This window comes from Lynx rufus, unplaced genomic scaffold, assembly GCF_022079265.1.
Source record: "Lynx rufus isolate CCGP_SWC_20201006 ecotype Redwood Valley unplaced genomic scaffold, mLynRuf1.p SCAF_12, whole genome shotgun sequence".
In the NCBI taxonomy this organism is placed as follows: Eukaryota; Metazoa; Chordata; class Mammalia; order Carnivora; family Felidae; genus Lynx; species Lynx rufus.
This window is the reverse complement of record NW_025814826.1, coordinates 36,924,403-36,936,886: the sequence shown is the minus strand read 5'-3', so window position 1 is coordinate 36,936,886 and position 12,484 is coordinate 36,924,403. Positions and strand designations below refer to the sequence as shown.

At 32.7% G+C, this 12,484-nt stretch overlaps 1 protein-coding gene across 1 annotated transcript in view; it reads right to left on the bottom strand.

Annotated features, from left to right (window-relative positions):
• Positions 1-12,484, bottom strand: part of CNBD1 (cyclic nucleotide binding domain containing 1) — a 489,467-nt gene that overhangs the window by 87,561 nt on the left and 389,422 nt on the right. Inside the window, exons 9-10 of the mRNA XM_047073787.1 lie at positions 7,755-7,864; positions 5,887-6,037 (exon numbers count right to left, since the gene is read on the bottom strand). Coding sequence (XP_046929743.1) covers positions 5,887-6,037; positions 7,755-7,864 — 261 coding nt within the window. The remainder of the gene's footprint in view (positions 1-5,886; positions 6,038-7,754; positions 7,865-12,484) is intronic.

The following is a 12,484-nucleotide window of genomic DNA, read 5'->3' as shown; positions in this document are numbered from 1 at the left end:
CTCACCCTCTGCGGGACTCCAACTCATGAACCATGAGATCATAACCTGAGCTGAAGTCAGATGCTTAACACCCATGCACCCTAAAAGCCTAGGACTTTTAATGAGATAGATTATTGATATGTATGAGTATCAGAGAATGAAGTAGACCATTTATTTGTGGACACAATAGTATCACTTAACAAAGAACTATTTTTATTTAATTTTCAGTGCCATCCATGTTTATTAAATCATAGATTCTTTTCTCCCTAACATGATCTTCCAAAAAAACCCATCTTGGAGGCAATGTCAATAGTAACTACTAACCATAAAACTAACTCAGACTTTATGGAGATATTTGGAAATCAATAGGTTTGTGAAAAAATATTAAAAAGTATTGACTATCCATAAAGAATCTAGGTGCTATGGGATAGAAAAATTAACAATGGCATGTTCCTTGACCTAAAGAAATTTATAATCCAATTAGCAGGATAAGAAATAAATAATGACTGAACTGGAAATTGTATACTACTAGTCCTAAAAAGGAATATAATACAATACAATAAAAGATTTATATTCAGTAAGGCATTTATTGTGTATTTTAAATGACTGTCAATGTGTCAAAGGGCCACCATGATCTAAAGTCATCAGTTACAACTTTACAGAGGAGGAGGCCTCTGTTTTGTTGTCAATTACTGAGCATCTATTGTGAATGTTGTCTTTTGAACTCAAAGTTTATTAGGAAAAGCAGATGTGTATATATACAATAAAATACTGTAGTATGTGTAGCAAGAAGCATGTTTATAAGGAGAAATTTCCTGGAAACAGGTAAATTCTAATACTTGGAATTTAGAAGGATAAATAATGGTTTTCCAGCTTAAAAAAATAATGGTTTTCCAGCTGGTAAAGGAGAGAAAACTCATTTCAGAGAAATGCAATAGAATAGACAAAGGGCTTAGAAGCATAAAACAACATACCCTTTTACAGAAATTATACTTAGCTCAATATTGATGAGCAGTTAAGTAATAAGAATGAAGAGATAAGCGGCCTGGCAGAGCCCATATTGCAATGGATCTTAAGCCCTCTTAAGAACTTTCAACTTTCTATAGAGTTCAGAGCTTCTCAATCAGTGTTTAACAAAAGGCTTAAGGTCAGTGAGACACGGATGATCTCCTCAGTCCTGGTACAGCTAAAAGGGATTGAGATGCAGGGAGTCTGATAAATCATAACTTAGATTGAGAGCAATGTATTTTCCTCTATTTGCCCTAAATTTCTTTAAAATATCACAATTTTTATGTGTTCCGTGATGAAGATATTCAGAAGAACTGTTATAGATGATGGGAGTCGATGAAAGGCTTTACGTAGGGGAAAGACTAACAGATTTGCATTGTAGCAATTTAATTAGGGACTGTATGAATAATGGATTAGAAGTAACAAAGCTAGAGACAGGGAGACTACTTAAGTGGCTACTGGAAAATCTAGGTAGAAGATAATTAAATTATGAACTAAGATATGGCAAGAAAATTTAAGGGGTAATTAGGAGGAAGAATTGATACGATTTGGTAGTATTACAACTTTTCTCAACTCCAAGAGTGTACATGTCATATGTAGAATGCAATGAAATGGTTTGTTCCAATGTTCAAGACAATGACCCAGTGGCTGTGGGGATTTCTGCAGAGTATTAGAGGAAATATTTATTGTTGACTTCTTCAGGAGGCAGGATTATGAAAAATTTAACATTTGCGGCCTCTTTCTGCCATGTCAATCATTCCTAGCCTGGAACAAAGAGAGACACTGAATTCTAACATTTCTTCTCCACCTCCCCTTGGGATCCAGTTTGTCTACCAAGAAGGGTGTTTCTTCCTGCTTCTCCATAATTTCTACTGGGAAACCCTGCCCTATCGTCTGTGTGAGAAGATATCTGGTTGTCGAGCACTGCTAATGACTCTAGGTAATCCAGGTGAATTTTGGTGTTTAGGATTAGGACTCTAGTCTGCAGATACAAGAACTACATTCTCCAGTTTCTATCAGCAATAAAGCTGCTATTTTGATCTCCCTTCTACTCTATTCTTTTGTGTTGTTCTCATTTGCTTTAGAATTCAGGCAAATAAAAGGAATGCTACCTATTGGGATCTTTTATTTTTTTTTAATTTTTTTAATGTTTATCTTTATTTTTGAGACACAGAGAGACAGAGCGTGAGTGGGATATAGACAGAGAGAGAGGGAGACACAGAATCTGAAGCAGGCTCCAGGCTCTGAGCTGTCAGCACAGAGCCCGACACAGGGCTCGAACTTGTCAACTGAGAGATCATGACCTGAGCTGAAGTCGGATGCTCAACCAACTGAGCCACCTAGGCACGCCTGGGCTCTTTTAAATTTCAATATGGTTTTGAGGACAAAGGAAAATGGAACTCAATCAATCAAAATAAGACGCATTATTAGTTTCATTATATTTTCATGGGATAAACTAATTCATTAAGAAACAACTACTTTTAAATATCTGCAAGATATTCAAAATATGTGGCTGGTTTTATCATTAACAAAACAGTTCTTCAATATATTTTTAACATGCTTAATGGAATAAAATGATATACTGTGAGACAATTATATGAAATATAATATTTTCACTCAAAGCTTTGTCCATGAAAACCCAAAATAAAACAAAAATTTTATTCAAATTAATTTTCATATTTGTTTTAACAACATTCGTAATGAGCAAAAAAAAAGATTCGTAAGAGAAAAAAATACTTTTAAGTGTCATAGTTTATTTTTAACTTGGAAATGTATTTTTATATCAAAATTTTATCATACAGCAAAAACAAAAAACAAAGGAAAGGGAAGCATATTTACTCTGGCAAATTGTGCAAAGGTTTTGGCTCTTCTGATTAACATTGTTATCAAGGAGACACCTGGTTATAACTTGCCTCAGCAAGAAGGAGAAATACTGATGGACTGGGAAATAGATATTTTTGATAGAATGTATTCATAGCTCCTGAAATGTCTAAAAGACCTATCTACAATAAATAAAAAACTAGTTTCCCAGGCTTTTGATTAAGAGAATCATTATCAGAGATAAAGGTCTTTGGACATTCTTTCCCTTTAAAAACAAACTTTCAGAGAGTTTGTAGCAATGTCATCTTGGAATTGAAATTTTCCTTTGGGGAAAGACAATTTAAATCTATTGCTATCCTTTATTTTTTCAGTCATGAATAGTTGAATGAGATATAATTAAAAACAGTGTTAATTCATTTTTTATATGAAAAGCAATTCTTTTTCATTACAAAAGTAGTATACTTGTTTTAATGGTAGGATAAGAATTTCTGATATCAGTAAAATTAAAATAGTTGGTATTCATAATTTTAATCTAAATGACTTGAGGTATAAGTTCTGAATCTGGACAAGATATATTACCTTCATAAAAATAATCTGATAAACTATATTCCCAGTGGCATTATATAAAAAGAGCATATTTATATTTGCTTAAACTTAATAATATTTGTTTTCATTTTTATTTAGGTGTTCAAGGTAATGTCTGAGAAGCATGTACATAAACTGCAAAACAAATTATTTCCTATCTTCCAAAAGTCAACAACCTAAATGAACAAAGAAATCACTCTTCAAGTATTTTTAAATATTTCAAAACTAATTATTGCATGGCTTCTTTTATGATTATATACAGATAGTTATATATATAATTCTCCAGATAAAGTATTTAACATTTATGTAATCTCTCATGTTTCTTAAATTCTGTTCTACCTGTCCCCAGGTAGGTATGGTGAATGCATTGTTCCCTTTAGGTATTTACTAAATATCGTTGATAAACTGGATTATTTAAGCAATGTTGGCCCTTTAATATGATTTATGTGGGAACAAATAGAGAGGGTGACTTGTATACTTGAGAAAAGATATGAACTCTAATTTGGTTTTCCAGTAATACATTTACAATTCTAAAAAGAAATAGTATGTTTAACAATATTTGATATATTAGAAAGCATAGGCAGTGTAATCTACATATGACTGAGGATTCTGTCAGAGCACATTGGTTTTATTTAGTTTTTAATGGACCACATCAAATATAAACAATTATTCCTAAATACAATGTAATACACCAAATAATAACAATACCATCATGATTACAAGCTGACATATTCTGGGTTTTGCTCATGTTTATTATTCTACTTTAATGCTTCCATTTCTCATCAACGTGATATTTTTTAAAGCACATTTTACTTTCTCTTAAATTCTTCCCTACACTATTTTACAGAGATGGATTCATATATCAGATGATAAGGAGTGAAACAGATGGAAAAAGAATGAAGTAATATGAAAATGCAAAAATAGGGGCGCCTGGGTGTCTCAGTCCACTAAGTGTCCCACTTCAGCTCAGGTCATGATCTCAGGGTTCATGAGTTTGAGCCCAGCGTCCGCCTCTGTGTGTCATGACACCTCAGACAGAGCCTGGAGACTGCTTCAGATTCTGTGTCTCCCTCTCTCTGTGCCCCTACCCCACTAGCACTCTGTCTCTCTAAAATCCATGTAAACGTGGACCCACACCATTCAAACCTGTGTTGCTAAAAGGCCAACTGTAAAATATTTTATTTTCCTATAAGTCATGACAAAACAAGCAAAATATAGTCCGTAAGAACATTTCTGTCTAAGAAATGTTTAATTAGGCACACAACATGTCAGCAGTTTTATAACATCAGTCCTAAATTAACAAAACATAGAAGGGAATTTTAAGTATGGACAGCACACATAAAAAATGCAACTAAAGCTTATACTAAGCCATCTATTTTAATTTTAGATTGCCAGGCAGCAAAGAAGATTCTAATACATGCTTGAAAGCAGTAATTTCATGTGTGAAATGTTGATTTACATAAATGAGTCCACAGTGTATTTGCCTTGCACCAGTTAACATTATTAGTATAGGAAAAGAAAAACCTAGCCTATAACAAGTGAGAATATTGTAAATTAATTGGTGGTTGGTATTTATTTTTAAGTGATATTTACCTTGAGGAGGGTTTCTATTTGAATGTCACAGAAACAAAGAAAATTAGTCAATGCTATTTCAGATTTATAACTTTTAGGAACAGATATACGGGTTTGAAGTTAGGCAAAATTACAGTTAAGCAAGTAGAGAGTAAATATTCCCTAAAAAACATTTTACAAAATCCTTGAAATTCAAGACAAAGGGATTCAGTCAATCATACATGGATAATCATGAAAGTGTTTCTAATTGACAATGTTTATTTAAAGCAAATTTCTCACCCATGTTAATTTCTATGATTTTTTCCTTTTTTATCTTTTATCTGACGTTTGATATTCTTAGTTTTATTATATAAAAATTTTACCTTTCTTTAATATCTTATTATGTCACTCCTTATTAATACCTATTCATTTATCCTTCATAGTCAAGTGCATATACTACTTGAGTATAATGTTTGAAGGACCAAATACTGGTGGCTGCATGAATATTAAAAGATTATTCTTTTAATATTTTCAGAATGCTAGAATTTCAGATAAAGGTTCAAACACCACAAGTCATGATCTTCATATACACTTGATCTAGGTTGTACACTGGAAGATAGTATACCTTGACCTGAACCAGAAACATAGAAGCAATATTTGTAGAGATGACAAACCAAAAGATACTTGATAAAGGAAAGGAATGTTGCCATTAATGGTAATTTGGGAATTAGCAGAAAAAACTGTTAATACATTCTAAAAGTGGCACAATCAAATCAGACAGACTATGAGGTGTTAAAGGAGGCTATTTACAGGTATACTGCTTATGTAAATAAAATATATACACACATACTTACTTGAGTGTCCTAATATTTCTGTGAAATATATCCATGATTGTCAAAAACTCATCAAATAAAATGGTATAAAAGACATGTATGTACTTACCAAATAGGTCCTTATCTTCAATGATTGCCATCTCAACCTCTTTTCCAGTAACTATTGTGCATGTGAAAGGAACTTGAAGAAGAACACTAATCTCACCAAAGGATTCCTTCTCATTAAGTTTGCCCATACAAACAAGTTTTTGATTTTTTTTCTGTAAAAGATATAGATAATAGATGTTCAATGAAACCAATTTCACACAATGATAAATACTGTTATCATCAGAAATTCACTGTTCATAAAACACTTTGGTATATGGTATTTAAAATGCAATTTCATTCAAATCAGAGAAAACAGTTATTTACGCATGTAGTTAAACTATATAGAACAGTAGTTAATTGATAGACAACTTCACCATATCTAAGGTAATTGAAAGTACTGTCACTTAGTGATCTATGAATTAATTTTTTAAGTTTGTTTTTAGAAAGAGAGCACAAGTTGGGGGATAAAGGCAAAGGGAGAGAGAAAGAGAGTTTATTTGATATAGGGGTGGATCCCACAACCCTGGGATCATGAACCCAACCAAAATCAAGAGTTGGAAGCTCAACCAACTGAGCCACTCAGGTGCCCCTAATTTTTTAATCCACTAAGATGTCTAGGAAACATTGAGCTCATTCCCTTTTTCAAGGTCCTGGGATAGCATTTTGTAAATAGAGCTTAGCTTTGAATGTTTTGTGAACTACCATTTGTTAGCTCAGCCCCAGCTGCATGGGTGGACTAACAGAGAATAAAAAAATAAGCACAGATGCCAGGACCAGAATTGATAGAATTAATAGCTGAGATGGAATTCCATGCAGACTTTCTTATTTAAATAAGAAAGAAACATGGAAAGAGAGTTTGATCCAGGGAACTAGCAATTTAGGCCCAAATTAGAAACAGTGGAAGAGGGCCTACAGGTTTTCAGTATGCATATCTCTGGAGAAAAAGTTGAAAGTCCAAATTATCTTTTCAGAGAGACCTCAACACCATGGAAACAGGGATGAGTTGATGAGTAGCAAGTTTAAAAAAAAAGAAAAGAATGTAGCTCTCAGAGTATGACATGACAGGGACTCTGAAGAGGTGAAAGACTTTAATAAGTATCCTGGGGTCAAAAGCAATATCTCACTTGAAGAACTGCCATTTATATAAATGGCAAATCCTCACACTAAATATAACTAATGTAGCAAAATTCAACTAAGTTTACATATTAAATTGAACTCCATTGAAGAGTGCCTGACAACCAAAAAAAGATTAGTTCTAACTTTTTTTTATCACTCTGCATTAGTGTTTTGCCTGTTCTAGAACTTCATAAAACTGGAATTATGCAGCCTGCAGTCTTTTGGGTTTGATGTTTTTGCCCAACCTAATGCTTTGAGATTCATCCATATTCTTGTATGCATCATTAGCTTTCTTTATTGAGGTGTAGCATTCCATTGTATGAATATATCACAATGTTTCTATCCATTCAACTGTTAGTGGACATTTAGATTACTTACAGTTTTGGCTTATGAAGACTTTGTGAGTCTTTTTGTAGATGTATATTTTTATTTCTCTTGAGTAAATATCTAGAGTGGAATTTCTGGGTCATTTGTTAAGTGTATTTTAACCAATCTGATATGCTTGAAGTGATACCTTGTTGTGGTGTTAATTTACATTTTTCTGAGGAATAAAGATGTTAAGCATCTCTTAATGTGCTTCTAGTCACATTGTGTCTTACAACTCAATTTACAACTTATCTTACATTCCTGTATCTTACAATTCAGTGAAAAGAAACAATAAAAAAATAGTAAAAAAATTGAACAGAAATTCCACAAGACAAACTAACAACAACTATGCAATAATTAGGTTGTATTAAATTATCATTAAAGAGAATAAATAAGTTTAAAACTTACCACTTTTTTTGGTTGTAGTTTCATAAGTCCTACAATATTTCTATAAATATTACAATATCCAGAATTAATATAAGCCACAAAAGAAATTATCTTCCCACTCTCCACTATCACTGAAAATAAAAGAGACAATTCATTATTTTACACTCTTCTCTATAAAAAATTATTTTAGATATGACAATAAAAGATGACATTTAATTCAGTAACTATTAGTGGAAAATTTCTTAATGGATGGCAGTTTATAGGTAGTACTCAGAAAATGACAAATTTACATCTTTTACTTCTATCTGTAACCTAATACATAAGTAAATATTGACAAAACTTTGGCAGTAAAGGCAACAGTATGCTAGTAAACTATCAGGTGGAGGAGACGGAAGTGTGGGACAAGTCCCAATTTTTAACATTTACTGATTGTTATTGTGTTAATATTCCTACCATGGCTAATTTTAAATTGCTAGTGGCTTAAGAACCAGCTCACAAAATCCCTGAATATTTAAATGTTGCCTCCCTGGAGCCTATGCCTTGATCCAGGCCAGGCATTCTACTAAATATAGCAGTGGTTGAAAGCAGTGGCTTTGAGGCCATAATGGTTTGGTTTAAAACTCTACTCTGCCACTTCTTCTTTTTTTTTTTTTTTTCTTTTTAGTGTTTATTTATTTTTTGAGAGAGACAGAAACAGAGCGTGAGTGGGGGAGAAACAGAGAGAGACAGAGGCACAAAGTCCGAAGCAGGCTCCAGGCTCTGAGCTGTCATCATAGCACAGAGTCAGATGTGGGGCTCAAACTCATAGATCCTGAGATTATGACCTGAGCCCAAGTTGGACGCTGAACCAACTGAGCCACCCAGGTGCCCTTGCCACTTCTTAAGCGACCTTAGATAAATTATAGAACTTCTCTAAGCTTTAAGTTTTTCATCTTTAAGATAGAAAAGTTGGGAGTTGCTGTTCTATACTAGACACATGGTAATTAAGTGTATATAAAGTACTTAACCCTAAGTTTTGGCATATAGTATTGCATAACAAATCATTTAATTATTATTATCATCACTATTTTCTCAAATTTGTGAAGCCACCCTAAGGCCAAGATATACTTGAAGGTGAACTGGATAATACCTTTACAAATATCAATGGGTTACAAAGCAATATAAATTAAAAGACATCTGACCTAAGTAACATTAAGTTATCAATAAAATGTAATTTAAATAATAAAATAGACTGGATTTATATGTATTAAAATTACTATTTCAAATTGACTTTCAGATTTGTTGATTTTAAAACATATCAATATTTTTTTCTGAAAATCCCAAACAAAAGTGATAACATAAATATAAAGATATATGTGTATCTTTCTTGTGATTTTATAAAGTAGACAATTAAAAAGTATTTTCAATTACTCAAAAGCATTCATTTCATAGTGTAAATGAGTATATATCAGCACAAGGAAAAATATTGGTGTTATTGAAAACTAGCTAGAGAATAGCATAGCTCTTTAAAAATTATGGTTAAAAAAGAACAAGGTGACAATTGGTAAACATAATTTACCATAAGCAAAAAAAAATGAATGCCAGTGTACAATGGAAAATACTTTACTATAAATCAAGTAGCGTTTCAATTATTTTGCTGACATGTTTATGAGAATATGTTATCTCCCTTTACTCATATAATATTCAGAGCTCAAAATTTATAATTAAAAAATTAAAAGGTTATTCTACAATCACCAATCATTTATTTTGCTTAAATAAAAATTTATGGTAACACTTCTGCTGTCTTATACTGTGTTTCTTACAGCCAAACATTGATATTATAAATTTATCTTAAGATATAAAAGTAAAGTATGTTTGTAGAATTATTTGTAAATTGCATAGACAAGAAGAAATTTTCTCATAGATTCTATTCTGAAAAGCAAAGAGTACTTTCTACCAAAAGGCTATATGATAATAGAGGAAAGGTTATATGATACTAGAGCCTATCACATAACTGTTTTACTTCTTTTAGTCAATCAGTAGGATATAAAGGGAGGCATGGAGGGCGCCTGGGTGGCTAAGGTTGGCCAAGGGCGCCTGGGTGGCCTTGGTTAAGCATCCGTCTTTGGCTCAGGAATGGAATTGTGGCCACAGAGAGCACTATGGAATCCATTTAGGACTGACTTATTTTGTCTTGAGTACAGTTGTCATTTTCCAAAGTGATTTTACCACCCTGTTCAGTTACATCTTTGGATTGTAAATGGATCAAGGAATTCAGTATTGCAAATCGAGGGATTAATGACCCTGTTACTATGTTTGTTTGTTTTTTTCATTTTCTTTGTGTTGACTTTTTAAAAGTATATGAAAAATCTAGCTTGTTTTATTGGCTTTTGGTAAGGTACTGTTTTTTTTTTTTTTTTACTATCTTGTCCAGTACTTGAAAGAAGGAACTATTTATAATTCCCACTGTATATTTATAGTAAGAACATATTGTATTCTAAAAATATTTTAAATTAAAAGTTCTTAACCATCCTCAGTTTATATAAAACAAAATGACACTAAAATTAAAATAAAATTTTTGAGAGAGAGAAAGAGAGAGAGAGACAGGCATGAGCAGGGGAGGGGCAAAGAGAGAGGAAGACACAGAATCTGAAGCAGGCTCCAGGCTCTGAGTTGTCAGCACAGAGCCTGATGCGGTGGTTCAAACTCTTCAACCTTGACATCATGACCTGAGCTGAGGTTGGACGCTTAACCAACTGAGCCACTCAGGCACCCCCAAAACGACACCAAAAATTTTAATCTAGAAAAAATATCTGGAGCCTGTTTATATTCTATGTCTCCCTCTCTCTCTGCCCCTTCACCCCCTCTCTGTCTCTTACTCTCAAAAATACATAAACCTAAAAAGAAAAGAAAATTTAAGAAAATAAAAATAAAGGGAGGCATGGAGCCTCCTGGCAATTGTTATAAGAAAAGGATAAAGTTAAACAGACACTAAAGAAGCCCATTATTTTAAACTTCCAGAGCTGCACTACTGCAAATCTTTTCTTGAAAGTCAAGCCCTGTATAGATCATAGAGAAGCATATATAATATCAAAGAAGATAAAGACCATGGAAATTGTTCATCGTTGAAGGCAAGGCAACAATGGAAAAGCTGAACCACTACAGCAAAATCTATGAGGCAGTCTCATTCTATAGAGGGGGATATTTGCTACCTGCGTAATGTGTATGGTCTTTATAATAATCATAGCAAATGTTTATCTTAATGAAGACAATCTAGAAAAACCATTTTCATCTAGGTAAGAGTCTGAATTTAATAACATTACAAAAATTTGTATCACCACTTAAGTAAGAAATTTTCAATACAACTATTTTGACTAGAAAAAGAATCATGCAAATTACCTGTAAAGACTTAACTATCCCTCCCCACCCCCATTATGTTTCCTAATTTTACTTATTTGGCCTTGGATCCTGCTTCCCATTACAAAGAACTTATGTCAGTGAGGTCAAGATTAATGTTCTTATCTCTATACCCTTTCCTCTTGGGTTACATAGAAAATGACAAACAACATAGAAATATCCAGGGGCACCTGGGTGGCTCAGTTGGTTAAGTGTCTGACTTTGGCTCAGGTCATGATCTCATGATTCTGAGTCTGAACCCCACGTTGGGCTCTGTGCTGACAGTTCAGAGCCTGGAGCCTGCTTTGGATTCTGTGTCTCCCTCTCTCTCTGTCCTTCCCCCACTCACACTGTCTCTCTCTGTCTCCCAAAAAAGGAATAAATGTTAAAAAATTTTAAAAAAAGAAAAAAGAAATATCCAAAGGATTATAACACAATATTAAGTGAAAAGATCTAGTCATGAATTACATAGACGAAATTTTATTATTATATAAAGGTTATATTCATTGATGTTCAGGAATTAAAGTTGATTTCTATTTAAAAATTATATTTTGAAGCTCCTCATCAAAAACTCAGGCACATATTCTAAAACTGGAAATCACTAGACCATTATGAAAAATCAAATTTGATATTACTTAAGGTAAATAAGATAGAAAAAAAAGCAGAAGGATTCACAGAAACTAAGTATTAGGCATTGTTCTTTTTATTTCTGTTGTTTATTACATGCTAGGGACTAGTTATAAGTCCAATAAAACTATTTTTTTCCAATTGTCACATCAGAAGTCATGAGAAGAATAATTCCTTCCTGGCTATTGGTATTTTTTTCTGAACAACATTTCATTTCAAAACTAACACTGTTCTGTGCAGTTATTGTTTCATAGTTCATTGATCTCTCTCCTTATTTTATTATTTTTCAAATTTTATTTGGGCTTGCTTTCTTTTTCCTAAACCTTTGGTGTCAAATGCCTAGATCATTCACTTTTCTTTTTTCTTGATTTCTGATGTATTCAACATCACACATTTTTTTTTATCTACTGATTTAACTATGTTTCACATATTTTAAAGTAAAGTGATTTTGTTATTATATGGTTGACAGTTTTTCTTAATAGCCTTTAATCAGTGGCGTACAATAAGATAGAACTTTCCAAACAATTAGGACTGTACTTTTGCTGTCCTTTTAAAAACAATTCTAAGGTTTGTTGACATTGCCCTTGACTCTATGTGAACACTATGTATAATGTATTTTTGTAAATATTTCTTACGTCTTATATGCGGCAGGGGGCACAGCTCTTGGATATGGAATTTTACATATATCTAATGGCGTGAATTCTTTATTTGTAACGTTCAGTTTCTAGTTGTCCCTAATTTTAATCTAT